The sequence below is a fragment of the Capricornis sumatraensis genome, chromosome 6, assembly GCF_032405125.1.
Source record: "Capricornis sumatraensis isolate serow.1 chromosome 6, serow.2, whole genome shotgun sequence".
NCBI classification, from domain to species: domain Eukaryota; kingdom Metazoa; phylum Chordata; class Mammalia; order Artiodactyla; family Bovidae; genus Capricornis; species Capricornis sumatraensis.
Window position 1 is genome coordinate 119194015 of NC_091074.1, and position 27398 is coordinate 119221412.

At 43.7% G+C, this 27398-nt stretch overlaps 1 protein-coding gene across 3 annotated transcripts in view; it reads right to left on the reverse strand.

Moving 5' to 3' along the window:
- Positions 1-786: 786 nt before the first annotated feature.
- C5 (complement C5) overlaps positions 787-27398 on the reverse strand; it is a 94850-nt gene continuing 68238 nt past the window's right edge. The window contains exons 28-41 of one of the 3 annotated variants that reach the window (XM_068973680.1): positions 25722-25893; positions 21935-22140; positions 20081-20233; positions 19203-19268; positions 18030-18111; positions 16612-16660; positions 10814-10916; positions 10374-10448; positions 10152-10257; positions 8937-9020; positions 7953-8042; positions 5736-5819; positions 1858-1996; positions 787-1301 (exon numbers count right to left, since the gene is read on the reverse strand). In XM_068973680.1, the coding sequence (XP_068829781.1) occupies positions 1163-1301; positions 1858-1996; positions 5736-5819; positions 7953-8042; positions 8937-9020; positions 10152-10257; positions 10374-10448; positions 10814-10916; positions 16612-16660; positions 18030-18111; positions 19203-19268; positions 20081-20233; positions 21935-22140; positions 25722-25893 (1548 nt within the window). In that variant the 3' untranslated portion in view covers positions 787-1162. Of the gene's footprint in view, positions 1302-1857; positions 1997-5735; positions 5820-7952; positions 8043-8936; positions 9021-10151; positions 10258-10373; positions 10449-10813; positions 10917-16611; positions 16661-18029; positions 18112-19202; positions 19269-20080; positions 20234-21934; positions 22141-25721; positions 25894-27398 lie in introns of those variants that run through there. The other 2 variants (XR_011144994.1, XM_068973682.1) reach the window with 2 other exon arrangements.

Below are 27398 nucleotides of genomic sequence, written 5' to 3' on the forward strand. Positions count from 1 at the left end.
TTCAGTCACTGTTGCCGTTTCATCCAGGGTTTGTGTTTCCTTGCGACATTTCAGTGGGGCTGGTTAAACTATAGCTAAGGAAGAAAGACACTCCACCTGCATCCTGCCTTGCTCTTAGGAAATCAAACCTGACAAGCGATGGGATGGGGCAGTGAGGTGGAAGAGGGAGGTGTTCAGACTGTGAGCAAGCCTTGGGGTTTGGCCTCCCACTCTGCCCCTTACTAGGCTGGGCGAATCGCTTCCTTTTCTGAGCCTCAAATTCCTCATCCTCAAATCCCTTTGGGTCCTCGGCCTCAAAGTCTTCATGGAATGGGGGTAATAGTAATTCTCGTACTCCATGAGATTCTGGAGACATTAAATGGGAATAAATATGAGAACTCTTCCATAAGATCTGAAGTGCTGCAGAATATCACTCAGAAATGAGCCTGCTGTTAGAAATCCTCACTGATAAATCCTGAAGGGAGGCTCAGAGACCTGGTCAGAGCAAGAGCAAAGGGTCTGGATTTCCACTAGGTTTCTCTTCACCAGGTGGCTGCCCTGGGGCCTGCCTTCCAGGAGAGCAAGTTCCAGGGGAATGAGTAGGCACTGGGAGGGGAGGAGAGGCTCCACAAAGGGGTGCAGAGAGGGCACCAGGAAGGGAGGCGGCAAGGACAAGGCTCCCACCTTCTCAGGTTGCTGAGGGCTTTGAGGGGCAGCCTTCTCCACCTTTCTCAATTTGCCTGTCTTTGTGCGGTTGCAGCTGACCTAGCATAAAATAACACGCTTTTTCGCACATTTTGAAAGCAAAGTCAGGCTTTAATGATCGGTTTTCTGTTCCGTGGTATTTTCTTTCAAGCAAAGGCCATGTTTTTGTAAGATACTACATTTCAGTGGGGCTATTCTTTGTCCCCGGCAAGCATGCCTGAGCGGTAGGTTTCAGGAGGGTTCCAATTTATTGCTTCTGGTGTCCAGTAACCTTGGAATGAGTGTCTGTCTCCAGGACCCCTGAAGGACATGCTGTTTCAGAGAGTTACTGCTCTTAAATTGTTCTCTAATAAAAGCAAATGTCCCCCATTCTAAGTAGAGTGAACTTTCCAAATAAGACCAGCTGTGAATGTTGGAGGAAAAAAAAAAGAAACTTCAACAACAGGAGTCCGTAGTGCAAACCGGATGCAGCTGACCTTCAGGCGTTTTCACAGCCATTTAAGAAGATGTCTTCAGTAAACTCATCTAGATTTGCTAAAAATCTCTGGCATGATGGACACCTGGAGTCTGTGGGCCAATATTCAATCCAGGTCGAGGAATCTAATGGGTAGACGTACCTGCCAAGTAATAATGCAAACGAATCACTTGTAATGGTGGCCACGGATAGAGAAGAGCTGAATTCAATTGAGCCGAGCTGCTCAGGGGCCAGGGGTCAGGCTGTTGGCCAAACTCCTCTGAACTGGCCTCTCCCTGCGAAGGTCCACAAACCCTGGAGATCATGAGCTGCTCGGGGCTCCCTTGGTTAAAGGCAGGAACAACATCTGTTTCAATGTCTATTTTTAAAAAAACAGATAATAAAACATGTATCCAAACACTGTCCTCCTTAGACAGAACAGTCTGAGGACTGAGAAGGCAGGTGCGGTATAGGGGGAGTCGACAAGTGACCCCAGATTAACTGCCAGACCTGGGCACGCAGTTGGTATCCTCAGCGAGACCTCAGCTACCCTGGTGGTTTTGAGGAGTTCTTCGTTTTAAGCTCACATTATTTCATGTATGCTCCTAATGGTTTGTTGGTTAAGAGCAGGGCACGAAAGAAACACGTAGTGGGTTTAAGGATAAATTGCACTCAGTTTTGGATGGAAGATCAGAGACTCCAAAATACTGGTGACTTACTTGATACGGAAATTGTATTTTATCTGCAGGGCCTCTTTACCCATGATTAAGTACTGTTTCCTTTTTTCCAGGTTGGCGTTGGAACAGGTTGTCTTTTTAATGAAGGTGATTTCAGCGTCTCTCTCAGCAGCAGCTTCTCCTGAGAGACACACAGCAAGGTTATCACATGTCACAGTTTTCAACTCTTTTGAGCATTCCAGTTCCTCATGGCTATTTGTTATTCAGTGTAAATTTCTATTGACAGGCTAATGGCTATTGGCACTGTCCCTGTGGTTAAGACTTCAGACTCTGGGATCAGGCTCCCCAGGCTAAACCCCCCACTTCCTAGCTGTGTACCTGAACAAATGAGGCTCAGATCCTTCATCCCCAAAATGGGCATCACAGTAAAACCTACCCTGCAGAACTGCTGTGAGGTTAAATGGGTTAAAACATGAAAAGTGTTTGGAACATAGTAAGCACTATTTAAGTGCTTTTCATTAGAACCAGGAATTAACAGAACCTTTCCAGAGTTGAGGGGCTTCCCTGGTGGCTCAGCTGGTAAAGAATCCACCTGCAATGTGATAGACCTGGGTTTGATCCCTGGCTTGAGAAGATCCCCTGGAGATGAGAACGGCTACCAACTCCAGTATTCTGGCCTGAAGAATCCCATGAACTATTCCATGGGGTCGCAAAAAGTCAGACACGACTGAGCGATTTTCACTTTCTCTGTTACACCTATCTTTAAATACATCTTCAATCCTCCCAGTATTCCGTAAACATTCCCTGGTGCTCTTTGTCCTAAGTATATGTTTTCTCCTTATTCCCATCACACTGGAATTTCCATCCTCATGTTTCCCCCCACATGCCTAACTCCTCTGCTAGGCTGGAAGCTTCTTGCGGCCAGGACAGGACAGGCGCCCATTGCTGCATATTCAGGACTGGTGTCCAGTTATCACACTCTGGCTGAGTCATCCTAGTTGTTAAACCCTGAAAAACGTCTGAAACTGTTGCTAAATAGCACATAATAGTAACTGCACAAGTGGTAAATGTTAATTAGTGAAACAATGACCGTGTACCCACATTAGTTCAAGCTAACGTTCTTAGGCTCTGCGGGTTGACCATTCATACATGACTTCCTGTTGCAGCAACATTCAAACAGCCTTCCCAGCACTGTTTGCCAAGTCAGCCCCTGTTATGGTAAGCAGCGTGACTGTGGGGGGTCTTATTTTTAACGACCTCTTGTTATGGAAAATGTCGAGCATATTCAGAAGGGAGAATAATTAACCTCAGTTTCAACAATCACTCATCTTTTTTTCATTTATAGCCTCACCTGTATCTTAGGAGAAACACCAGTCACAAGATAATAGCATCATTATCCTTGAACTACGTAGTTGCCCTTGATTCCAAATAGTTTAGTTTTTATTTTGGCTTATTTTTAGCAGCACTTCTTGTGTAAGTGGTAAATGTGTGGTGTTTTGATATTTTATATAAATTTTAAAATCTATATATGTTAAAAATGAAGAGCCAGAATGAAGAGATAACAAACCACACAAAACTTTCTTAACATTTCCTTTTAAATGTCATAAACATGAGTCTTCTGAACTGACAGAACAGAGAAGAAATGATAGGGATAAAGAACTACAGCTTGGGAATCATCTGATTCTGCACAAAGTTCAGAACAGTCTGGAATATCTTTTGATACTAGGCAATAATTGATACAAAATAAGTAATTTGTATTTCTGCAATGAAAAGCACTTGATTATTTCGGTAAAAATAGGAATGTCTTATTGCTTATGATGTGTATGTTGGATGCAAAAGTGCTTGAAAATTGGGTTGTGGAAAGATTAAAGTGCTGAGAATGCTTACCTATTTTGTCAAAATGGCAATCATGTTACAGATAAAGAACACTTGTGATCATCAATGAGACACCATCACAACTCCACACAGTGAAACATTTGAAATAATAAAAGTCAGAAAAAAATGTCAGAGTGTTGATCAAGCAAAGAAAAATTTGGAAAGTATTACTAGAATTTTAAACTCTAGTGTATGGTTAAAAATAAACATTTTCAGATTTGAAATACTTGATAGCATTTCAAAAGGAAAAAAAAAAGTGTAAACCCAGTGCCACAGCTTAGAGTTACGGTCCCACTTACAGCAAAATTTCATACCTACTGTAATGAAACACAGCTTTTGAGAAATATACACGAGGTAATAAAAGTTCAATCATTTTCTAGAAAATCAACTATTTAATATGAAACATGTTTTAAATAACTTAAAAATCTGAAGATGGCTTCAGGGGTTTTGTTGAACTCAAAGTACAGGGAGGACAACATATCAAACTGGGAAAAAAGGTGTCAGTGAGAAATATTTACAAGAGCAACCTTATTGGCACAAATGTAATGTCAGGGAGAAATCTGGGGCTTTAGTAAAAATCCTGAAATTTACAGCTGTTTAAGTTTGGCACCTTCTGAGTCAAGTGTCTCCGGATAATGCAATCAAAGACACCAGGCAAACAAGAATCACTTTAAATATTGTTTTGATAAATTTGATATTTATTCTACCATATACCTAATATATACTAGACAGAATAAACAAATAGTGTGGAGACTTCAAAAATTGCAATAATAAAAATTGGAAAAATACTGGCATTTTGAAAGGCAGCCAATAGCGCTAAAACTGCAAAGGTACTTTATAAACCACATCATCTGATAGATTCACTTTCACAGACACAGGAGTAAACATTTTAAGTTTTTTAAAATGTGAATTCTGAAACTTTGTCAAATATGTTTGTAAAACTCTGAGGGTTGAAGGGGAATAAAAATTAAGAAAATTAGGAAAATTAAACATGACATTTCAATAAATTGTTTTTATAACTTAGCTGATAATAGATATATATTAAATACATGGAAATGTTAGGCGATATAATAAAGATGAGGAACATTTGAATGTAATTCCTGCTAGTTGGGTTCCACACTTTGCACAATGCTGTTGCTATTAGGAGAAATTACTTTGTGAGGCAGACATCACGTAATGACCATCAATTCAATAGAGACATAACTGGAAACATTTGATGTGGATCCTTGTTGTCAAATCCTACAGTGAGTCAAACAAAATAACACTGACAATTTCTAAATAAAACAAAACAAACCAACAAAAACTTATTTGGAATTAAATATGATTTAACGAATCATTTGGTTTTTCCATGTATATCATTTGACAAGCAATTTCATAATATTTGTAGGTTCTCTTACGTAGGGAACAAAGGGGAACATATTTTAAGCTGTTGTTTTATGTGCTGTTTCCATACGGATTCATTTTATTGTGTTGGTTTCTATAGCTCATTTAGCCTATCAAACTCACGTGGCCTCTGGGCCGAGGCTCTGCACCTCAGAGATGCTCCTAACTGGTTTCCCTCTTTCAACTCTTGCTCCCTTCAATTGGAGCCCGAATGATTTCTAAAATCAGAAAACGTTTCTTGCCCACCTAAAACCATTTATTAGCTACCCTTTGAACTTCTAGAATAAAATCCAAATTTCTCACCTTGCCTTATAAATCCTAGTACGACCCAGCTCCTTCCCATATGATTCCCTCTACTCTCACCTTTAAGAATGGCTAACTCTTACTAGCATTTCCTAAAATATACCATCTGTTATCACTCTGAAGGTATTTCCTTTATTAATTCCATGTCTGTTCCAAATATAGTACTTATACTTTGTAATTGTTTATTTTGTCCATTTCCTTTAAAAAAAAAATGTGTCTCCTTGAATAGAATATAAACTTTATGAAGGCAGGAACTCTGGCTGTGTTACTCAAGTTATATCCTTTGTATATGTAATATAATGCCTGCCACATAGTAAGGACTAAATATCTGTTGAAGGAAAGAACTAAAGAATTCTTACCAGCTTTGTAGATATCCAGGAGGGTCGCGGTGTACTTAACAAAAGCATTTTCTTCAGTGACAGCTATGATCTCAACTTTATAAGCTGGTAAAAAAAAAGCACACACAGTAATTTATGCTCATTACCACCAATGCCACGTCCAATAGAAGCCAGAGTCTGTCAAACAAACCAAAAATGAGGTGTGGCAAGCTCTTATGGGCGCCCTGTGGTAAATCTCATTTCTCCCAAGAAGGCTTCCCAGCACTCCCAGCGAGATTCTACTGCCCATGACTCTAAGGGATCACTCTGTCCACTGTTACAGAACAGGCTGACTAGGGTAAGAGCAATATTAAATTTTAAAAAGCACACAAAACAAAAAGCCTTAGATGTAAAGTTCAGATTCTGATCTTTCCAGATGAAGCCTCTTCCTTCTCTGCACGCCCACAGAGGGGCCCTGTATCTATCGCTCTGACCTGTCGTAGGAGTCTCCGTGCTCCCTCACCTCCATGCCTTGATGACTTTGATTGGTTTTGATCTTTGGGTTTTGATAGGACTCTGTTTTCCAACTCATCTTTGCTTGGATTGGCAGCTATTTGATATGAGACATTCTCAATCTTGTCTTCCCTTCATTCAGGCATCAATTTTTAACCTACGGTGTGTTTGCCTTTGCGTCTGATATGACCAGCTTGAAGAGACCCATCTCTTCTTTGTGACCTGAGAAAAAGTCCTCTTGTTCTTGCTTTCTTTGAGGTTAAAGTGAATGACCTAAAATTTTTTGTTCATTTTTGGGATCCCAGCTAGGTAGCAAGACATAGAGCTCAGTGAACGAACTCACCGTGGCAGAACCAAAGGCTGTGTAAATTAGTGGCTTAAACAATGCCCTAAATTTCAGATTCTTAATTATTTATAGTGGATAAGGACAATGAACCTACTGTAGGCACAGGCGGAGAGAAGGAACCGTTTAATTTTGTTTCTATTCTGTGATTCCATCATTAACCTGCAGCTCCAAAAAAGCCTGCTAAGCTTTTTCTTGAATGTGGTAAACTAAATCCTGATTGCATGTACTCTCTGTGTTAAAACAGATTTTTTTTTTAAATTTAAGAGTCAAAATTGTTTTATTATGGTGGAAAGAAATAATCTGGATCCAAATTTTAGGGGAAAACAATATAGAATTCTCTTCAAGTCTCAGTATATTTTAAAAGTTGCAGTGGGTCTTGGCTGAGTTAGGCAACTTTTTAGCATTTTTTAAAAACTCAAGATGAACTTGAAGGAAAGAAAGATCATGAGCCACACATCCATTCTCATGGCTGTTATTTCCATTAACAGAATTCAGTGTTACCTCCTGGAAATAATACTGGAGACCAGAATGTGTCCTGGTTCTGTTACTTACTTCCTGCATGACTTTGAGCAAACTGTTGCGTCTCTCAGAGCCTCAGTTTCGTCACTGTTACCTCCAAGGAGGCTCATGCGACACCAATGAGAGACCATATGTGAAAACAATTGGAAAACAGAAAAGGCTCCGTGAACAGCACTGTGCTTATTTATTTATAAAAACCCTCCTACCAGTTGTCAAGGAAAATGTGAAACAGTGTACTATCTGTTCATTCTCTTCTTCTTAAAAAAGACAGAAGTAAACCCTGGAAGCCACAGGTGGAAAATGAAGGGTCTAATTCTACGAGGAACTTGTGTCTGCAACTCTACTTGGGCATTTGATTTAGCTCTGAGATCTGGACAAGAAGGAGATGCTCCTTTTGAGATGGAGAGAGTCTCAAATGTGGATTGCAGTTGTGATATATTAAAAATTATTCAGTACTGACACTTTTACTTTCTCTTTGGAGGGAGTTTGGAAAACACTCAGACCCCCAAACCATCTTTGTTTCTGTCTCTGCTCGATCAACCGGAAGAAGGCAGGAGCGAAAACATATACCTCTGGGGCTTTTCAAATGTTCTCTTTGACTATGTTTTAGCACTTTTAATTCAATGGAGTCTGGTGGAATAAAATGTTTTGGCTGTGTGTGCACCTCACTCTCACCATTTTTAATGAAAATCATATTTCTTTGCTGAAGGATAAATAACTTTGCATGTTAATGCTGAAAATTGATGACATTTTCCTTCAAGGGAGCACATGGAACATTGCAGCTACATAATCACTGTGTGAAGTTGTAGATCTTCCTAACTGATCATGTTTTCATAAAATGTCATGTTTAATGGAACTATATATTAAACTTTCCAACTTACCATATGCAATGTCTGGTTTACATGCTCTTTCCTTTCTAGTAGCTGCAGAGATTGTCAGATCCAATTCTGCCTGCATTTGCCCACAGTCAGCTGGATTTTGTGAAAGACAGCACAAGTTAGGTTAACGTAAGGAACAAACACCTTTGGGAGCAAACACAGTTCTTCCTCATCTGCCCTGAGACAATCCAATATAATCTTACAAATATCAGATTCCTAAGACCTGTCCCTATTTTCTCCTCTTCCATAAAGTGAAACAGTATGCAAAGCAAAAACAAAGCCAACAAAAAACAAAATCTCGAACACGGGACTTAGAATGGGTAGTCACTCCACATTCAGCTCTTCAGAAATATATATGCTTCACCGAAGAAAGGACATTTTCCCATGTTGAGTGTAATCAAAAATCTCTTGAAGGAACCAAACTGATGACTGATTTATGCTGTAAGAGGGAGAAATGAGTACCTAAGAAATGTGTAGATTTTACGGATTTTGAAAAACAAAAGAAAACCAAAATCAACTCAGACCCTCATGGAGTCCGCAGTTGATTATTGAATTCTGGGGCTTTTCTTTGGCCAATCAGGCTGGCTTGATTGGCAAAAGATTGAATGGAGAGCGTCCCTAACTGGGGAGGACTAGGGGAAGCAGAGAGGAGATGGTGGCTCATTCCAGAGCTGCTGTTCTCTTAAGCAATGGTCCTATTGCACCAAAAAGACCAGGTTAAAGGTAAGAATTTCACATCATGTTATCTTTCCGATATCCAACAACTGCCTGATGGTGTTTCTCTGAACGGTAGGAACTATCGGGTTGTTCTGGAGCCGTCTCGATGTAGCCTTACAGTGCTCGAGGAATGCACTTTCCATCAGATGAGATTACATTTCTACTTCTGAGAAATGGCAGTTTGTCAAACAGCTTCCCCCAGATTAGCCCCGGATTATGAGTGGCTGCTTTAAACAAGTATACAGCCTGAACACGTTAAATGAAGTTTACCTTCGATACACTTGCATGTTGCTCCCTCACAGACTTTCTGAAGCTTGGTGTGGGACGTGCTATAAAACATGGTACACTGTTTATCTGCGCCAACGAAAGTGCAGTTAGAAGAGGTGGCTCGGCGAATGCGCGGTTTACCCGTCAGTGAATTCCACCCATGGCTCCTTGATCACCCACACTCCAAACCCTCCTTCTGCAGCAGAGGCCCAGGGAAGTTAAATTAGGAACTGCCTGTCCTAACGCAGGCTCCTCTACACTCAAAATATTCTTCCTCTCTGTGCTTGAAATCTTACTCTGCCATACTCATTTCTGAGAATGAAAGTATTTGGTGTTTCAATGAATGAGAAGAAATAAATTATGTTACATGAGAGTCTATTGAAAGAATTACAATTGGTAATTGTTTAGGCTAGAGAAGAAAAGCATTGTTGCTTTTTTTTTCCCTATTGTTCAGGAGGAGAAAAGAAACACACACAGATGGGTGTGTGTGTGTGTGTGTGTGTATAGTTCTTTTCAAGGAGAGGCTAAGTATCATAATCTATGATTTCAGAAGTAAAACTGGATTGAATGGGTCTCAGAGTTTTGGTTCACTTTAAGAGTTTTGTTACAAGTAGAACTGGCCAAAGTGGAGTCGTCTGCCTTGTGAACCAAAGTGGAGAGTTATCAGAAGTGGCTGAGTGACCAAACGCAGAGGTCATTCATCCAGCGCTTATTGATGCACGCTATGTACCTGACCCTGGGTTAGATGCTCGGGGCAGAGGGTGAGAATGTTCTGGGGGTGGCACAAAGACGCGCAAACACATAATCACGGTGCAGCGTGACGAGCGCTGAGATAGAGCTCTCTGCAAAGTGTGCTGAGAATGTAGACGGAGGGGAAGCTGACTCTGTGAAGACTGAAACTAACAGTAGGGTAAACGGCCTTCTCTAGAAAGCAGAGACGCAATGGGAACAGAAAACACCAAAGATAAACTTGAGGCGGAGACTGTGAGTGGGAGCAGTCGAGTCCGGTTCGCCTACTCTAAACATGAAGAGCCTGAGGGCCGGAGCGGCGAAGTGGCTCACTCATCCACTGGTTGTCTGTCCCAGTGGGGACGTTTGTGAAGAGTGAGCCCCGAGAGAGGAAATGTATACAATCTGCAGGCCTCAAGCGCCTTTCTTCAGATTCCATAATAAATACAGAGCAGTCTTCGGACGAAATGTGAGAGTAGAGCTGATTACCTGGTCTGTGGTATTCATACACTGTGAACGTGGCAGGGCTCAGAAACCCAACTTCAAAAAGTTCAATTATCCGGAATCGAACACAGAGGAACTCGTTGGAAGGAATCTGTTTGACAAATTCAAAGATTAAGAAAATCATGAGAGACAAAAGACTCAAAATATTTTAGGCAGCAGCTGATAAATAGTAATGATAAATGAAAAATGGTGAGAGGTGGAACTTACTGAGTTCAGCTGCAGAATAACATGCCCATCTTTGATTTCGTAATCAGTTAATAATTGATCCACCTGTTCCACAAGCTAAGGGAACAAAGAGAAAAGCTCAAATTTAACTTCGCGACCTTTCTGTTTAAGTGCATTCACCCAGTGATGGAATGTGAGGTCATGGGGATGTAATCTGCTATTTAAAGACAGTGAAGAACAGCTCCTCCCCTTGAAACGGTCTGAGCATGTCATCACATGAACTCACCTTATTCTGTCCACGCAAGCATAATACTTGCCCCTGTTTCACTTTGCAAAATAAAAACTTTGGTAGCTTATCGGTTTGAAAAGAATATTCTGGGAGAGTCTAAGAAAGTGACATAGAATGAATGGAAAGAGCTTTGTAAACTAATGCAGTAAGTAAAAGCAAGTATCCATAACAATATTTAAGAGAAGACATTTACAGCTTTTAAGTCTTCTGGGTTCGCGTTGACTCCCGTAGGCAGAGCGATATCCATCACTGCATGGGAGGACCCAGACGACGACTCTTCACTGCTGAACTTGTAGCTGAAATAAGGGAGAAATGAGGACACGAAACAAGTCAATGGATAAGATTCCTGAAGGAAAGGCCCTATTCCTTGGTAGGCTTTAACTTTCTAATTTGAGTCTCCAAGTATTTGCTTCTTTATGATATATGTGTTATAATCTCTGAAGTTTAAAGAGACCTCTGCGTCATCTATCCCAACCCTTTCCGCACTTGATCAGTAACCTCGGTGGACTGCGCGTTCTGGAGTTGGAGATCATAAAGGCTACTCAGTGCAATCTCTTAATTAGCTAGTTGAGGAGACTGCGGGCGAGAGTAAAGTACTTGTTCAAGGTTGCAGGACTAGTTCGCCTCAGGGCTTCATAAGTCTATTGATTCTCATCCGAATTCTTTCTCTAGCAGAGCATATTCGAAGAAAAAAATTAACTGTATATTAGCAAGAGACTCAATAAGCATGTTCAGAAATAGACTGGAAGGAACACACTAAATGTTAGCAGCCACTTCCTCTGGATGATGAGATCATAACAGATTATCTCTTTTCTTTCCCGTGTTTTTCTCTATTTTCTAAAATTTTCACAATAGATATTTTATTTTTTAAAAAGTGTTTCAAGGACTACCCTTTGTCTAGGAATTGTGCTTGTGGGGAAGCGGAGGAGAAAGGCAGAGGGAGGAACAGGGGCAGTTCGATTTATTTTGTTTGCGCCTCTCTGGTATGAGACAAAAGAATACTGAAATGGGGAATTAGGAAACTTGGGTTTTATCCTAGTTCTGCTGAGATATTTCTACACATTACTTCCCCTTTCTAGAGTTCATTTTCTTATTTGTAAAATTAATTGTGAAAAAGTATAAACTTGTGCTTTAAAGTTATAATTCCAAGACTTCATTTTGAGAGGCAGAGAGGCCTGTTGCTACAATCAAGCAGAGTTAATGTTAAAAGAGGAGAAGGCTGGTGGGGTAGGGACTGGATCCGAGTGTGTTCTGCAAAGGTTGAGCTTTAGATTCCTGCCTCAAGATGTGGGAGAGAAAGCTGACCATTTGAGAGTAGATCTTCGGAGAGGAGTCAGGATTAAAGGAAGAGCCTGGGGAGACAGCTTCACGGAGGGTGAACTGATCTCACCCCCCAAAATAAGTATGAGTGAAATGGGAGCTATTATTCAAATTAGTGAGGTGATAAGGACTCTCTTTTCCCAATCTTATCTAGCATGCATAAAGCAGACCCTATTAGAAGTTTGAGATATCATATTTGCCATAACAATATAAATAGTATAAAATTTCTGGCTTATAAAATTTAACCCCATTCTTCACCAAATTAATAATTTGGAACAAAATATAAGGCAACGTGTAACTGAAAATATGGCATCCAGCCTCCCCGTGCCTGGATGATGGAGCGTCACCAAAAGTGGAGAACTCTGGCCAACAGATGCAAATACTCCGTCAACGCGACGGAAAGGGCCTCCTGAGTGGAGAGTGTCTATGAGAAGCTGCTGGAGCCTTGATGACTGGTTGCCATGGTGACTGTTTCAACCACGGAACAGAAACCTTCCTTTCAAGAAGCCCTTTGCCTGCTGCCAAAGACAGCAATCCTTCCCAAAGGCATTTTGTTCCAAGAGAAGGAGAGAAATGAAATCCTTTTTTCTTTTCTTGTGAATACAACAGAGAAGTTGTAAAAAGCTAAATACACGAAAGAGATCCTCTCAATATAGAAACTGTGCTGGCATTTTCTTAAACCAGGAGAGTGTGCATTTGAAGGCAAAGAATTTCTCACATGAATAAGTACTACACAGTTACATTTGGAATTTGTCCAACCCAACTTCAGCATCATAAAGCCAAAAGCATGTTCTACCTGGGTTTTTTTGGGGGAACATTCTGTCCCCAGTTTATTTTTAAAAAACAAACAAAAGGCAAAGGATAGAATACTGAATATCATATCTCTATTGCTTTGTTTTGTAGATTAACAATCTGGAATGCAAATTAATAAGTTTTTGATGAGAGCCCTTTTATGTATAGCAGCACTGTGGAAATACTGGAAGGTGCTTTGGGATCAGGTAGAGATGGGGATACCAGACCACCTGACCTGCCTCTTGAGAAATCTGTATGCAGGTCAGGAAGCAACAGTTAGAACTGGACATGGAACAACAGACTGGTTCCAAATAGGAAAAGGAGTACGTCAAGGCTGTATATTGTCACCCTGCTTATTTAACTTCTATGCAGAGTACATCCTGAGAAACGCTGGACTGGAAGAAGCGCAAGCTAGAATCAAGATTGCCAGGAGAAATATCAATAACCTCAGACTTGCAGATGACACCACCCTTATGGCAGAAAGTGAAGAGGAACTAAAAAGCCTCTTGATGAAAGTGAAAGAGGAGACTGAAAAAGTTGGCCTAAAGCTCAACATTCAGAAAACGAAGATCATGGCATCTGGTCCCATCACTTCATGGGAAATAGATGGCGAAACAGTGGAAACAGTGTCAGACTTTATTTTTTGGGGCTCCAAAATCACTGCAGATGGTGATAGCAGCCATGAAATGAAAAGACGCTTACTCCTTGGAAGAAAAGTTATGACCAACCTAGATAGCATATTCAAAACAGATTACTTTGCCGACTAAGGTCCGTCTAGTCAAGGCTATGGTTTTTCCAGTGGTCATGTATGGATGTGAGAGTTGGACTGTGAAGAAGGCTGAGCACCAAAGAATTGATGTTTTGAGCTGTGATGTTGGAGAAGACTCTTGAGAGTCCCTTGGACTGCAAGGAGATCCAACCAGTCCATTCTGAAGATCAGCCATGGGATTTCCTTGGAAGGACTGATGCTAAAGCTGGAGCTCCAGTACTTTGGCCACCTCATGAGAAGAGTTGACTCACTGGAAAAGACTCTGATGCTGGGAGGGATTGGGGGCAGGAGGAAAAGGGGACCACAGAGTATGAGATGGCTGGATGGCATCACGGACTCGATGGGCGTGAGTCTGAGTGAACTCTGGCAGTTGGTGATGGACAGGGAGGCCTGGCGTGCTGCGATTCATGGGGTCGCAAAGAGTCGGACAGGACTGAGCAACTGAACTGAACTGAACTGAGTCCAATATTCTTGCTTTACAGAAGAGGCCTGCAGAAGTGAGGTGATTTGCTGACAGTTTCCTGAGTCCTTCATGGCAGAAGCTGCCCTCAGGAGTCTAGCTGTCCTACCCCAGAGCCCTTCCTGTGCTCACTCGGGGTGCCTCCCTGTAGGTCCCAGACACTGATTCTCACTTTGCCCAGAACGAGTTTGCTCATGCCTCCCCGTGACACTTGCTAGGCACTTGGACAGCAATCACAGCCCGTCTGCCAGAGGAGAGGCACCGAAAGGAGGAATGGCAGCAACGGAGCTGCCCGGGAAAGCGTGGCCTCAGCAGAACCTCAGTGAATGAAGAAGGGTGTGGAGGGGGAGCAGGGGGCAGAGCCTGGCCCAGGACGGAAGGCGGGGCTTCACCAGTTGGTGAAGGGACCCCGAGAGGAGAGGGCCCGTCCTGGGATCGCAGACAAGGCCGGGAGATGAGATCGAGCAGCTGAGAAGCAGTGTGCTATTGCTTAAGGCTGGCGGTCTCAGATAGTGCTGCCTGAAGGAGGTGACTCGGAAACTGGACTCTACCTCTCACTGTGAGAACTTGGCAGGTTCCTTCACCTCCTGGTGCCTCAGTTTCTTTACCACTGCTGCTGCTGCTAAGTCGCTTCAGTCGTGTCTGACTCTGTGTGACCCCATAGACGGCAGCCCACCAGGTTCCCCCGTCCCTGGGATTCTCCAGGCAAGAACACTGGAGTGGGCTGCCATTTCCTTCTCCAATGCATGAAAATGAAAAGTGAAAGGGAAATCGCTCAGTCTTTACCACTAAAATAAGGGAATTACTATATCGTTCCTAAAAGCCTTTTCAGCTCTAATCTATGACATACAATGCATGGGATTTCTAAGCTACCCATTCTGAATGCTTTGCATCATGTGTGATAACAAGTATAAACAGGAAAATACCAGCCATGGAAATCACTGTTGATGAGAACAGGAAGAGTTAGGGAAATAGCACAGAACCGGGGCCCTAAGCGGTGGTAGAAAGAAGGAAGGAGAAGCCTGCGTGCTGGCTCTGGGTCTTCCGTTGCCTGACTCACTCTGTGATCACCAAGGTACATAGGCATGTTTGCATAAACATTTTAGGATGGTGGCTTGGTAAGCAAAACAACGGCCCACAGAGGTGTCCATCTCTTGCTCTCCAAACTCATGAATCTGATACCTTAAATAGCAAACAGGACTTGCAGTGTGATTAAGGTAAGGCTCTTGAGTCAGGGAGAGTCTCCTGATTATCCAGGTGAGTCCAATATGATCACAGGGGTCTTGATAAGGGAAAGAAGCAGGAGAATCAGAGAAGGAGATATGCTGGTGGAATCAGGGGTTTGAGTCAGAGGGAGATGCTAAAAGATGCTGTGCTGCTGGCTTTGACGATGGAGGGAGGGAGGCTCAGGCCAAGGAAAGCAGCTGTCCCTGGAATCTGGAAAAGGCTCCCCTGGAGCCTCCAGAAGGAACAGGGCCCCAATAACACCTTGATTCGAGGACTTCTGACTTCCAGAATGATAACACATTTGAGTTAAGTCGTGTGTGTGTGTGTGCTCAGCTGTGTCAGACTCTTTGAGATCCATGGACTGCAGCCTGCCAGGCTCCTTTGTCTATGGACTTTCTCAAGCAAGAATACTGGAGTGAGTTGCGTTTCCTCCTTTAGTGGGTCTTCCCAACCCATGGACTGAACCTGCTTCTCCTACATTGCAAGTGATCTCCTGCATTGGCAGGTGGATTCTTTCTATCTCTGAGCCACCTGGGAAGCCCCTGCAAGTCATTATATTTATGGTAAATTGTTACTAGTAGCAACTAGTGGTCAAAGCAGGCCTTGGAGTTAGTCCGCCAAGGGTAATCCAAGGTTCTTAGCCCTGGCTACCATTAGAAGACCCTGCAGGGGGTGAACTCGGACAGAGTTCTGCAGAGTTCTAAAAGCTCTCCTGATGAGTTCAATGTACAACCTAATTTGGGAACCACTGGCTGGCTGCTCGGAGAAGGCAATGGCAACACAGTCCAGTACTCTTGCCTGGAAAATCCCATGGACGGAGGAGCCTGGTGGGCTGCAGTCCATGGGGTCACTAAGAGTCGAACACGACTGAGTGACTTCACTTTGACTTTTCACTTTCATGCATTGGAGAAGGAAATGGCAACCCACTCCAGTGTTCTTGCCTGGAGAATCCCAGGGTCGGGGGAGCCTGGTGGGCTGATGTCTATGGGGTCGCACAGAGTCGGACACGACTGAAGCGACTTGGCAGCAGCTTGGCAGCAGGCTGGCTGCTAATGACCAGGGATTTTGTTGGGCGAACATGATTTTTCTAAGTAAATGACTGGGAGCTGCTTCTGAGAGAATACTTTGCTCTTTTCCTAATACTTATATATCATAATCTACCTTTCTGGAAGACAAATTAATAATATAGTGTTTGAATTAGAAAAAGGCCAGAAAATGGGAGAGAAAAGCATATGGGAGCAAAACAAACCTGTTCTGTAGAGTAAGTAGCTGTTTAAGAATACCTGGTATTCCACATTTTTAAAAAAGCGAACAATTTCACATCTTCTGGACATCTTTATCATTCAAAAAGATCTGGAGAGAGAAAGCTCTGGCAGAAGTGAGGCCCTGAGGTGTACTCTCCCCCTGGTGGAAGCGGGCTCACCTGGCGCAGGCCACTATGCGCTTGTACTCTGAGCTGCTGTAGCCGAAGGCTGGCACACAAAACAAACAGACACACAAAAAGGAGAGTAAACTGTTTTTAGCTTGTTCTGGAACACGTCAGAGCAGAATCATTAATGAGCAGGCCTCTGAACACACTTAGAAATTACTTGAGATTTGGAAGTTGGCACTTTTGATGATTTTATGGAAATTCTGGTTTTAATGGAGCAGTCAATTGGCTCCTGACAATCCAGGAACTGTGGAAATCATTAGAACAGTTCTCTGCTTTCCAAGAACTTAATAAGGAAGGAGTCGTTTAAGGTACATCTGTGTTGGTAACGTGTCTGGGGAGGTGGCAGAGAGGAAGCGCCCATATCTAGATTCTCTGGTAGTTGGAAGTTTCCTGCAGGAACAGGACTCTGAGTCACAACACAAGCTTTCAGGCAGAGGAAAGGCACACTCTCCGGTCCCAGGGCATGGGTCAAGCAGGACTGCGGTGCGCAAGCGGCCTTGCTTCTAGATTGGGACGGGAGAACCAGCCCAGCAGAAGAGGGATGTGAGGGCCACGTGCAGAGAAAAGACAGGAGCATCAAGAAAGACTCATTCGTCCTGAAGAGACCAAGCTGAAGATGGAGGCAGAGAAATGTGCGTTTGCCAGGCTCCTAGGGACACAGAAAGGGTACGGGATGGAAGCCCACCAGAGTGACGAGAGAGACTCAAGGCTTGGGAACGGGACACAGACATAAAACCATCAACAGAGATTCAAGGTTCTGAAATTAGGCCCTCACTACCTGTTACATTCTTCTTTTCCTTTTAAAGACTTTATTGAATTTGTTACAATATTGCTTCTGTTTGTGGGTTTTTTTCCTTCATATTTTGGTTTTTCGCCTGGAGGCCTGTGGGCTCTTAGTTCACTGAGCAGGGGCTGAGCTGGCACCAGGCAAAGCCTCACCCACTAGGCTACCAGGGAAGGCCCTAGTCACATGCTTTTTCCCCTTAGCTTTTATTTTTAATAGACTTTTATTTGGAGGATGATTGCTTTACTCTATCATGTCGGCTTCTGCCGTGCAACATGAATCAGCCATAAGTATCCATGTCTCCTTCCCCTTGAACCTCCCCTCTAGCCCCTACTCCATCCCACTTCTCTAGATCGTAGTTACATCTTTAAAAGTTTCTTTAGTCAAAACAATTTCTGGATCAACAGTGGATCCATTTAACCTAGATATTGTTATTTAGCATCAGTTTCCAACTGTTACTAATGAGCTACCTCTATTATGATAAATGGCAGTTATGTTTACTCAGATGTGAACCTATTAAAGAATCTGAATGAGAAATTACTTTAGCACATTTTTCCTAATCAGAGAAGCTCTTCAGTATTCTTTATGCTTAGCCAACATTATAGTGTAAATCATGCTGTTTTACCTTCAATTTCCCGGGTTTCAATTTTCAGATGGAAGCTGCAAACTTCCTCTGAGGTACTGATTTTGTGAACCACAGTTTTTACCTATATTGGGACAAGGAAACAAGAAGACCGTTTTTAAAAACGGGGAGTGGAAAAGGTATTATGGCAGGACTGTAGCTGAAAACGGGATGTGAGTATTTTTATCACCCAGTGCAAATGGGGTGCATCAAAGACCCATTTTCCCAGCAACTGGACTTTTGGCAAACTCCACAATTTGAAACCTAACTGAGAAGCCAAAAGTAAGCTAAAAATGATCTCTCTCCAGGCAGAACCTTGGTCCAAAGTCCACGCAGTCAACTCTGAGCACCTCACTCTGCAGGAAAGTTTTTCAGACTTTCACCCCTGTGCCTGTATACTTTAATATTACACAGAACACCACAAGGTCATGAGATATGGTTTTCTCCAGCCCACAAACCACTGTGGTAACAACAAATTACAGGTGTGCGTGGAAGGGCAGGGGTGCCGCCAGAAGTAGGTGTAGTGAGAGCAACCAGAAGTGACAGAACGGTGGGCCACCCATCTGCCCGCCCGCATGCATCTGATAAACAGGCTTTGAAGGAATAAATGTACGAAAGATGAGCGCACAAAAATTCAATAATCAGGAGAATGTTAATTTATGCTCAGAACATGTAGTTTGTATTATCTTAGGCATTTGGCATGTACAGCTTAGTTTTCCTAAGCTGTTTATCTGTGTCCCTGCAGCCTGTGGTTAAAAGGAGAAGATACTTGAGCCCTTACATATACACATTAGTCAGCAGTAATGCTGGATAAATGAGATGTGACTGTTACTAACCTCAGCATCCATGTATATACGTGTGAATGTATACATACATACACCTGTCATATGCATATACATGTAAACATTATTATTTATCTCCATACAACTATGCACATATACTTATATATAATTTCTAGAAATACACACACATATAAAGATTAACAGCCATTTTCAAAAAGAAACTGTGAGGATAGCTATCAAGATAGCCAGAAGGAATGGTGAATGACTCTTAGCTCAGTTATGGTTACCCAAGCCCAGATTTCTATAACTTTGTGTCAAAGTCTCTCTCTTTTAGATTACTTACTATAAGCTGACAAATAACCTCAATCAAGTTGCTTCTCCACAAAATACTCACATGCACTGTAGCCAAGCCACTGCTTTGTCCGGTGCTTAGGACGACGAGGTCATCACTGAGAGGCACCTGGAAAGATTTCTGAATTCAGCACTATTCCTCATGCTTATTTACTTTGCACAAAAGGCTGTGGAAAGTAACAACTACTTCCAGTTATTTGTATGTTTAAATATACCTTAAATAATCTAAAATGTGGTAATTAAAAAATACATATTAGCATCTATATACCGATAGCTACTATTACTGATATGGAACCTAGTTTTTCCAAAGTATTGTTTCTCTTGGGAAATTCTCATTGGCTATTAAGGTTTTCGTTCTTAAAAATCTGGTAGTAGCAAAGGACATGGGGTAGGTTGCTGGGCGACCTGCAGGCCATATCCAGCTTGGCCACAGTCTGCATGTGTGAGCAGGGTCGCTGGAACCACTGGCAGACTCCCGAGTGCGTCTTCTCTCTTCCTTCGTCTACTGCCAAACCTTTGTGTGTGCTCTCTACGTCTGAAACACGCTTCACTTCTCTTCGCCTGGCTAACTCCTTCTGATTCTTCCAGATTTACCCTGCCCATTTGGATGCATTTGAGAAACGGCTCTCACCACTCAGCCTGGCTCAGGAGGCTCCCCTCTGTCCTTCTGTGAACCTAGCCAAGGTCTTAGCTTTCGCTGTTTGTTGAAATGACTGTCTCCTCTACAGCACAAGGGCTGTTTGTGCTTTATTTCTGGATCCTCAGCGCCCAGGACAGGGCAGGCATCCCTGCTTAGGACACACTAGGCACTCATCTTAGGTTTAAGGGTGAACAGTTACATTTGTATAAGAAGGGCAGAACCGATGATCTCGAAGGTCCCATCCACTTACAAAGTATTACTTTAAAAAATCCTTTAGTTACCTCTATTGGCCTCCCAAGGAAATACTTCTCTGACATCTTATAGTGGTAGAGGTCACCTTTATTCTTGTAAGACACTTTGACATCCATGTTCAAGCGGAGTTTTCTACCCAGGAGTGAATACTCTGTCAGGCCCTCGATGGCGTTAATTGTATCCTATCAACAAACAGCAAGGTACAAAAATAGGTTTACTCATTTACATACCCCCTGTCTACAAATATACTTTCTTACGAGAAGGTGAGTCAGTGTCGTCTGGAGATGAAACTCCGGGTTCTCCGTGTGTCTTGAGCCCGTGACCTCAGGCAAGTCTTCCCTTCCAGAATGCCTCCAGCTCCTTGCACAGCTGTGGACCTCCTTCCCATCCTCATCTCCACGCTTAACTAGCCCCACGGGGAAGACACGAAGAATCCCCCCTTCTCATCATTCTGTTCAGCGTCCTTCCCTTCCGCTCCTTAGAGCATGCTTCCCGACTGGTGATACTCTACGTAGAGTTTATCACGGGCATCCCCCCACCGCGCTGAGACTCCTGGGGGCAACAGTATGTCCTTCTTGGCACCCGTCATTTTCAGCAGGCACGCACATGGTAGTCATTCAACAAATACTTGAAGGAATAAATGTGTGCATGAGTGCTAAGTCGCTTCCAACTCTAAGTCGTGTCCAACTCTACGCAACCCTATGAACTGGAGCCTGCCAGCCTCCTCTGTGTATGGGATTCTCTTGGCAAGAATACTGGGGTGGATTGCTGTGCCCTCCTCCAGCGGATCTTCCTGACGTAGGGCTCAAGCCCACGTCTCTTACGTCTCCTGCACTGGCAGGTGGGCTCTTTTTACCACTAGCGGGATGAACTTAATTTTTCTGGATCTTGTCTTCCTCATCCACAGAACGGGGAGATGTGGTTGAATCAGAGAGAGCAGATTTGTGACAACCTTCTCTCTCATGTCCAGGCAGCGGGTCCTCTTTTCTCTAAGCCTCCAGCTGTGCCTGTGGTGAAACCCATTTCCTTCCCCTGATGGAATTAGAAGATCACCAGCATCACCCTGAAGGATCCCTCTAGCTCTAAATTTTATGTACACACACACACCCTGTCAGTGCCCAAGCATCCAGGGAACAGGGAAGATGCTAACGTTGGAGACAAGCTTGAGTGTAGAGGTTCACTGTGCAACAGCATGGGAGTTATCGCCCAGCCGTGTCCGGCCCTTTGCAACCCCATGGACTGTAGCCCACCAGGCTCCTCAGTCCGTGGGATTTTCCAGGCAAGAACGCTGGAGTGTGTTGCCATTTCCTTCTGCAGGGGATCTTCCCGACCCAGGGATCGAACCGGGGTCTCCTGCATTGTGGACGACGCTTTACCGTCTAAGCCTCCAGGGAAGTCCACAGTGTGAAATACACATACTCAGATGAGCTTACACTGGGTGCTAGACAGACGAACAGGCGGATAATCGGCATTCCTCTTACTTTTCACTTAGTGTTGCGGAAAGGAACATCAGTGCCTTTATTTACGCGGCAGCCGCTCTTTCTCACATGGGATTTAATATAATTGCTGATAACTCTCCTAGCCCTTCGTGGTAACTAAGAATCGTAAAGGAAGTTCTGGGCTTGGAGGTTGGAGGTGTGAGTGCTGATGCTGGCTCTGCCACTAACTCCGTGAATGAACCTCCGGGAGCTGAGTTTCGCCTCTGCGTGAGGAGGGTGTCAATGCAGGTGTTCCTTCGGGCCCTTGATTCTAGCCATTTATTCATATCTTCAGTGTGCTCATTTGGTGACAGAACCATGGAGGCCGGAAGGAGTGTGGAGAATGCGGTGTGGGAGGCACTGGAAGCATCTCCAGGAAGAAAACAGGAGAGAAAGCAGCATTACCTGGGTTGAATAAAAGCCGCCTCCATGCCTCTGCTCTTCTGACAGCCACCTGATGATTGGGCTCACGTAATTCATGTCCTTCAGGCTCAGACTGGTGAGTAAGGCATAGGCCGTGGTCTCCACCATGCGAGCCGTGCCGGTATTTGGCGCAGAGCTGTCTTTCTGTTCAAGATCATCTTTCCAAAAACGGTAAATGGGCGGGTTACCTAAACATCAACAAATCACACGGGTAAATATCATGAAAAATGTGAACTTGGTGTGACAATTCTAGCAGGATTCTAGAAGTTTCTTCTGGTAGAGGCCTTCTGGTTTCCAAAAGTTTCATTTTCTTTTGTAAGAAGAATTTTCTCAAGGTGACCAACACAAACAAGATCTCTTAATACAGGGCTGTTTTAATCTATAATGGAAGAGAATTTAAATATGAGCAGACAGACAGACAGATAGATGATAGATATAGCTGAATCATTTGGCTGTACACCAGAAACTAACACTGTAAATCAACTATACTTCGATAAAAATAAAAAAAAAACCACAAGGCTGTTTGTCTTTATTCAGAAAAGTCAACCTGGAACATTACACGTACTTTTGCACGGTAGAATGGAAAGGGCAGTGCACAGGAATGACTATCAGTGCCCAGGTTCTACTCTCTACTCGGCTGCTAACAGACCTGTAAACGTGGATGGATTCTTTTCATTCTGTGAGTCTTTCAGTTCCCTGAAGTATAGATAGTGCTTTCTTCCTTGCAGTGAAACTCAACTGAGATACCGAATGTAAATGTTTTTATAAACCAGGAAGCGCCATATATATATATATATATATGCATATATATATATATATATATGCATATATACGCTTATTGTTATTATTATTGACACTACCAAAAAAATTAGAGAACTTTTATCCTTGATAGGAAAAAAAAGCTACATTTGGCAAATTTTGAGATCACACCCAAACCTTACCTATTCGATCTCCTCCCAATCTAAAACACTAAAGACAATTTCGTACAGGTAGCACTTTTCATGAGTTAGTTTCTGGATTATATCTGGTCTTTGCTGTTCTGTGCTGTGCATGCTATGCTCAGTCACTCAGTCGTGCCCCGCTCTCTGCGACCCCATGGACTGTAGCCCACCAGGCTCCTCTGTTCATGGGACTCTCCAGGCAACAAGACTGGAGTGGGTTGCCATTTCCTCCTCCAGGGGGTCTTCCCAACCCAGGCATCAAACCCGGGTATCCTGCATCAGCAGGTGAATTCTTTACCACTGAGCCACCTGGGAAGTCTTATATATCTATATCTATATATTTGGAGGAGGAAATGGCAAACCCCTCCAATATTCTTGCCTGGAAAATTCCATGGACAGAGAAGCCTGGTGGGCTACAGTCCATGAGGTTGCAGAGTCAGACACAGCTGAGTGCCTGAGCACAGTGTGTATATATATATATGTGTGTGTGTGTGTGTGTGTACACGTACACATATATATGAGCTTCCCTGGTGACTCAGACAGTAAAGAATCTGCCTGCAATTCAGGAGACCTGGGTTTGATCCCTGGGGCAAGATCCGCTAGAGTAGGAAACGGCAGCCCACTCCTGTATGGCTTGCCTTGAGGGTTTCATGGACAGAGAACCCCGATGGGCTACATAGTCCATGGTTTGCAAAGAGTCAGATACTACTGAGCAACTAACACACACACAAATACATATACATATACACACACACGTATTCTTTTCAATATTCTCTCCCTTATGGTTTATCGTAGGATATTGACTGTAGTTTCTGCGCCGTCAGTAGGACCTTGTTGCCATGCAGTCTGTACGTAACGGCTCTTCATCTGCTAACCCCAGCCTCCAACTCCATCACTCCAGCATCCCCCCCTCTCAAAATCCTGATGTGTCTGTTTACAACTCAGAATTACCTCGCTTGCTTGACTCGAGGGACAAAATGTTTTCCCTCCCTCTTGAAGGCTTTTTTTGGAAGGAAGGTTTTGATTTCTAGAGATAGTTCCAGTTCAAACATTATGTGAATTAATACATTCCCTTCTAGCTCTTAAATTCTATTATTTTATGATTCATTTCTTACAATACCCTAGATATTTCTTTCGTGTTATTTGAAAAGTATTATAGAAGTGATTTTGAAGTATATGTTGAGATTCAGTCATTTTTTAAATGGTGACAGAAGTCAAATTTTGTAGATGGTGATAAACCTCATGCAGTATTGATTAAACATTTAGGAAACTTCAGACAGGAGAGGACTCAGAAGTACCCAACCACGCCAGTGCTGGTCAAGGCACATTGGCCAGTGACCACTACTCCTCTCTGTTTCTTTACTCTTGACCCATAAGAAGCAAAGTCTTTATTCTTCAAAATGAAATATGTGCCTTTTGGTCAGCCTGGTACAATATAAGCTAGGTCATGCACTCTTCTGCTCAAAGTCCTCCAAAGACTTCCCTTCTCACCTGAAGTGGAAGTTAAGGTTCTGGGGAATCCCACTGGCCCCCATGGGACCTTGATACGAATAGGACTCAGGCACTGCTTGCTCTGTGTAGAGGCCGACCCAAGGCAGGGAGCCTGGCTGGGGCAGTGGAACAGAAGCTGGATTTCAGCCTTCATTCACCCATGCTTGGTAGATTACACAGCTGTCTACGCGAGTCCTGCAGAGCTCCGGTAACGCCCCCAGGTCCTGCATGGCACTCGCTCGCCCTTCCCTTCCCTGACACCCTCCTGCCCTCACCCCACTTCTCTCCAGTCACCCTGACCTCCTTGCCTTCCTTGGAGCACCAGGCAAGCTCCTACCTCAGGCATTTTCCTAAACTGTCTCTCTATCAGGAACTACCCTTCCAGAAAGCCACTGGTTTGCTTTCTTACCTCCTTCAGGTCTTGACTCAAATACCATCTTCTCAATGAGGCTTAAGCCTGACCACCCTGTTTAAAGTTACAGCCAATCCCCTCACTTTCTCTCCCTTCCTTGCTTTATTTTTCTTCATATCAGTCATCACTAAATGGGTTACTGTATCACTGAATAGTCACTATATGCCAAGTTTTAGTTATTAATCATGTTCTCTCACTAAACAGAATATAAATTTCATGAAGGCCTGGACTTTTTCCTATTTTGTCTGTTGCTTTATCCCCAGAGCCTAGAACAAAGCCTGGTACATAGGAGATGCTCCATACACATTTGCTGAGTTAAGGAACGCATAAGTACGTGCTGAGTGAGTGGCTAAATGGATGAATAGCGGTGCTTACTATATAGTGTTGTGGTGTCTTTGTTCCTTGAGGGTGGGGGTTCTGCCTCACGCTACTTGGCATGCACCTGCCTTTCCCAGAATTAGCAGAGGCTACATGTTTATTTGGACCATAAAGAAGGCTGAGTGCCAAAGAATGGACCTTTGAATTGTGGTGCTGGAGAAGACTCTTGAGAGCCCCTTGGTCAGAAGGAAGATCAAACCAGTCAATCCTAAAGGAAATCAACCCTGAATATTCACTGGAAGGACTGATGCTAAAGCTGAAGCTTCTGATGTGAAGCTTCCTGATGTGAAGAACTGACTCATTGGACAAAACCCGGATGCTGGGAAAGATTGAAGGCAGGAGGAGAAGGGGGCAACAGAGGATGAAATGGTTAGATGGCATCACCGACTCAGTGGACATGAGTTTGAGCAAGCTCTGGGAGATAGTGAAGGACAGGGAGGCCTGGTGTGCTGCAGTCCATGGGGTCACAAAAAGTCAGACATGACTGAGTGACTCAACGACGTGCTTATTGGACACTTGCTGAACAAATGTCAGAAACAAGTCATACCTTTGACGAAAGCTTTCTTCTTCAGAGCAGAGACAACTGAACGAAACCGTGGGTGTGATTTATCTCCTAGGGAAAGAGCGTAAGCGGCAATGGCCAGTGTGAAAGCACTCTGGGTTGAGAGGGCATTTTCATGCAGAAAGATGTCAGCTTTACTTACAGCTGTGCTGATTTTCTGGAAACAAGAGCAGAAGATACCTAAGTTTCTTTGACAAGATTTGAGCTATCAACTGACGGGATCTACCCCCAGGTTGCACCACCCTAGGTTGCAGGCAAGATGAAGGGTAGAAAGGAAAATGACCTAGTGGAAATGGATGGTGTCTCCCTGAGGCAAATCCTTCTGGGAGAAGGAGCAGAGGGTAACCAAGAAAATGAAAATAAGATTGTCCAAATTGGTTTAAGTTTTTGCTTCTGAAGCCTCCCTCCTTGGTGGAGGTTTTTCCATTTAGTTTCTGCTTCCCATGTCAGCCCTGGCCTCCGGGAAGAAGAAGCATCAAATACAGACCTGGCTTTCTTCATTCTTCTGCACCCAGCAGAGCTGAGTCAGAGTCACATCGTCAAAAGTTCTACTAAAGAAAACCATCAGCAGCAAAAAAAGAGCCAAGCTGCCAAAGTGCTTTTTGATCCTAAGGATTCCTGGGAAAATAATCTCTATGCCTCTGCCTGCAGACAACTGAAATAGTTGTTTTGGATAAGTGGACGAGGAGGCAGTATGGTGGAATATTCCTGACTCCTCGTCTGGCACCTTCTCGTCAGCTCCATCTGTCTCTCACTCACATACCACCAGGCACTGGCAATGTTCCTTGCTGATTATCTTGTCTTGTTGAATATATATATATGCATGCTAAGTTGCTTCAGTCATGTCTGACTCTTTGCGACCCTGTGGACTATGGCCTGCCGGGCTCCTCTGTCCATGGGATTCTCTAGGCAGGAATACTGGAGTGGGCTGCCCTGCCCTCCTCCAGGGGATCTTCAGGGATCAAGCCCGCATCTTTTACGTCTCTTGCACCGGCGGGCGGGTTCTTGGCCACTAGTGCCCCCACATATACATGCGTGTTTGCAGATTGAGAATTACTTGCCGATTGAGAATTGAACCCATGTCTCCTGTGTCCCCTGCACTGCAAGCAGATTCTCTATCACTGAGCCACCGGGAAGCCCCACATGTGTGTGTATATACATACGTGTGTGCATACACACACAGGAGACGTAAGAGATGCGGGCTTGATCCCTGGGTCATGAAGGTTCCCCTGGAGGAGGGCAGGGCAGCCCACTCCAGTATTCCTGCCTGAGGAATCCCATGGACAGAGGAGCCCGGCAAGCCATAGGCCACAGGGTCACCCAGAGTCAGACAGGACTGAAGTGGCTTAGCACGCATGCATATGTACATGTATACATTTATTTAGGGCTTCCCTGGCGGCTTGGTGCTAAAGGATCCACCTGCTGATGCAGAGATTTGGGTTCAGTCCCTGGGTCGGGGAGATCCCCGGGAGAAGGAAATGGCAGCCCACTCCAGTATTCCTGCCTGGAGAATCCCATGGACAGAGGAGCCTGGTGGGCCACAGTCCAGGGGGTCACAAAAGCGTCAGACACAACTTAGTGACTAAACAATAACAACAGCACACACATAGAACAATTCTCCTGAACTAAACTGAAAACTGATTTCATTTTGTGGTTCAAGCC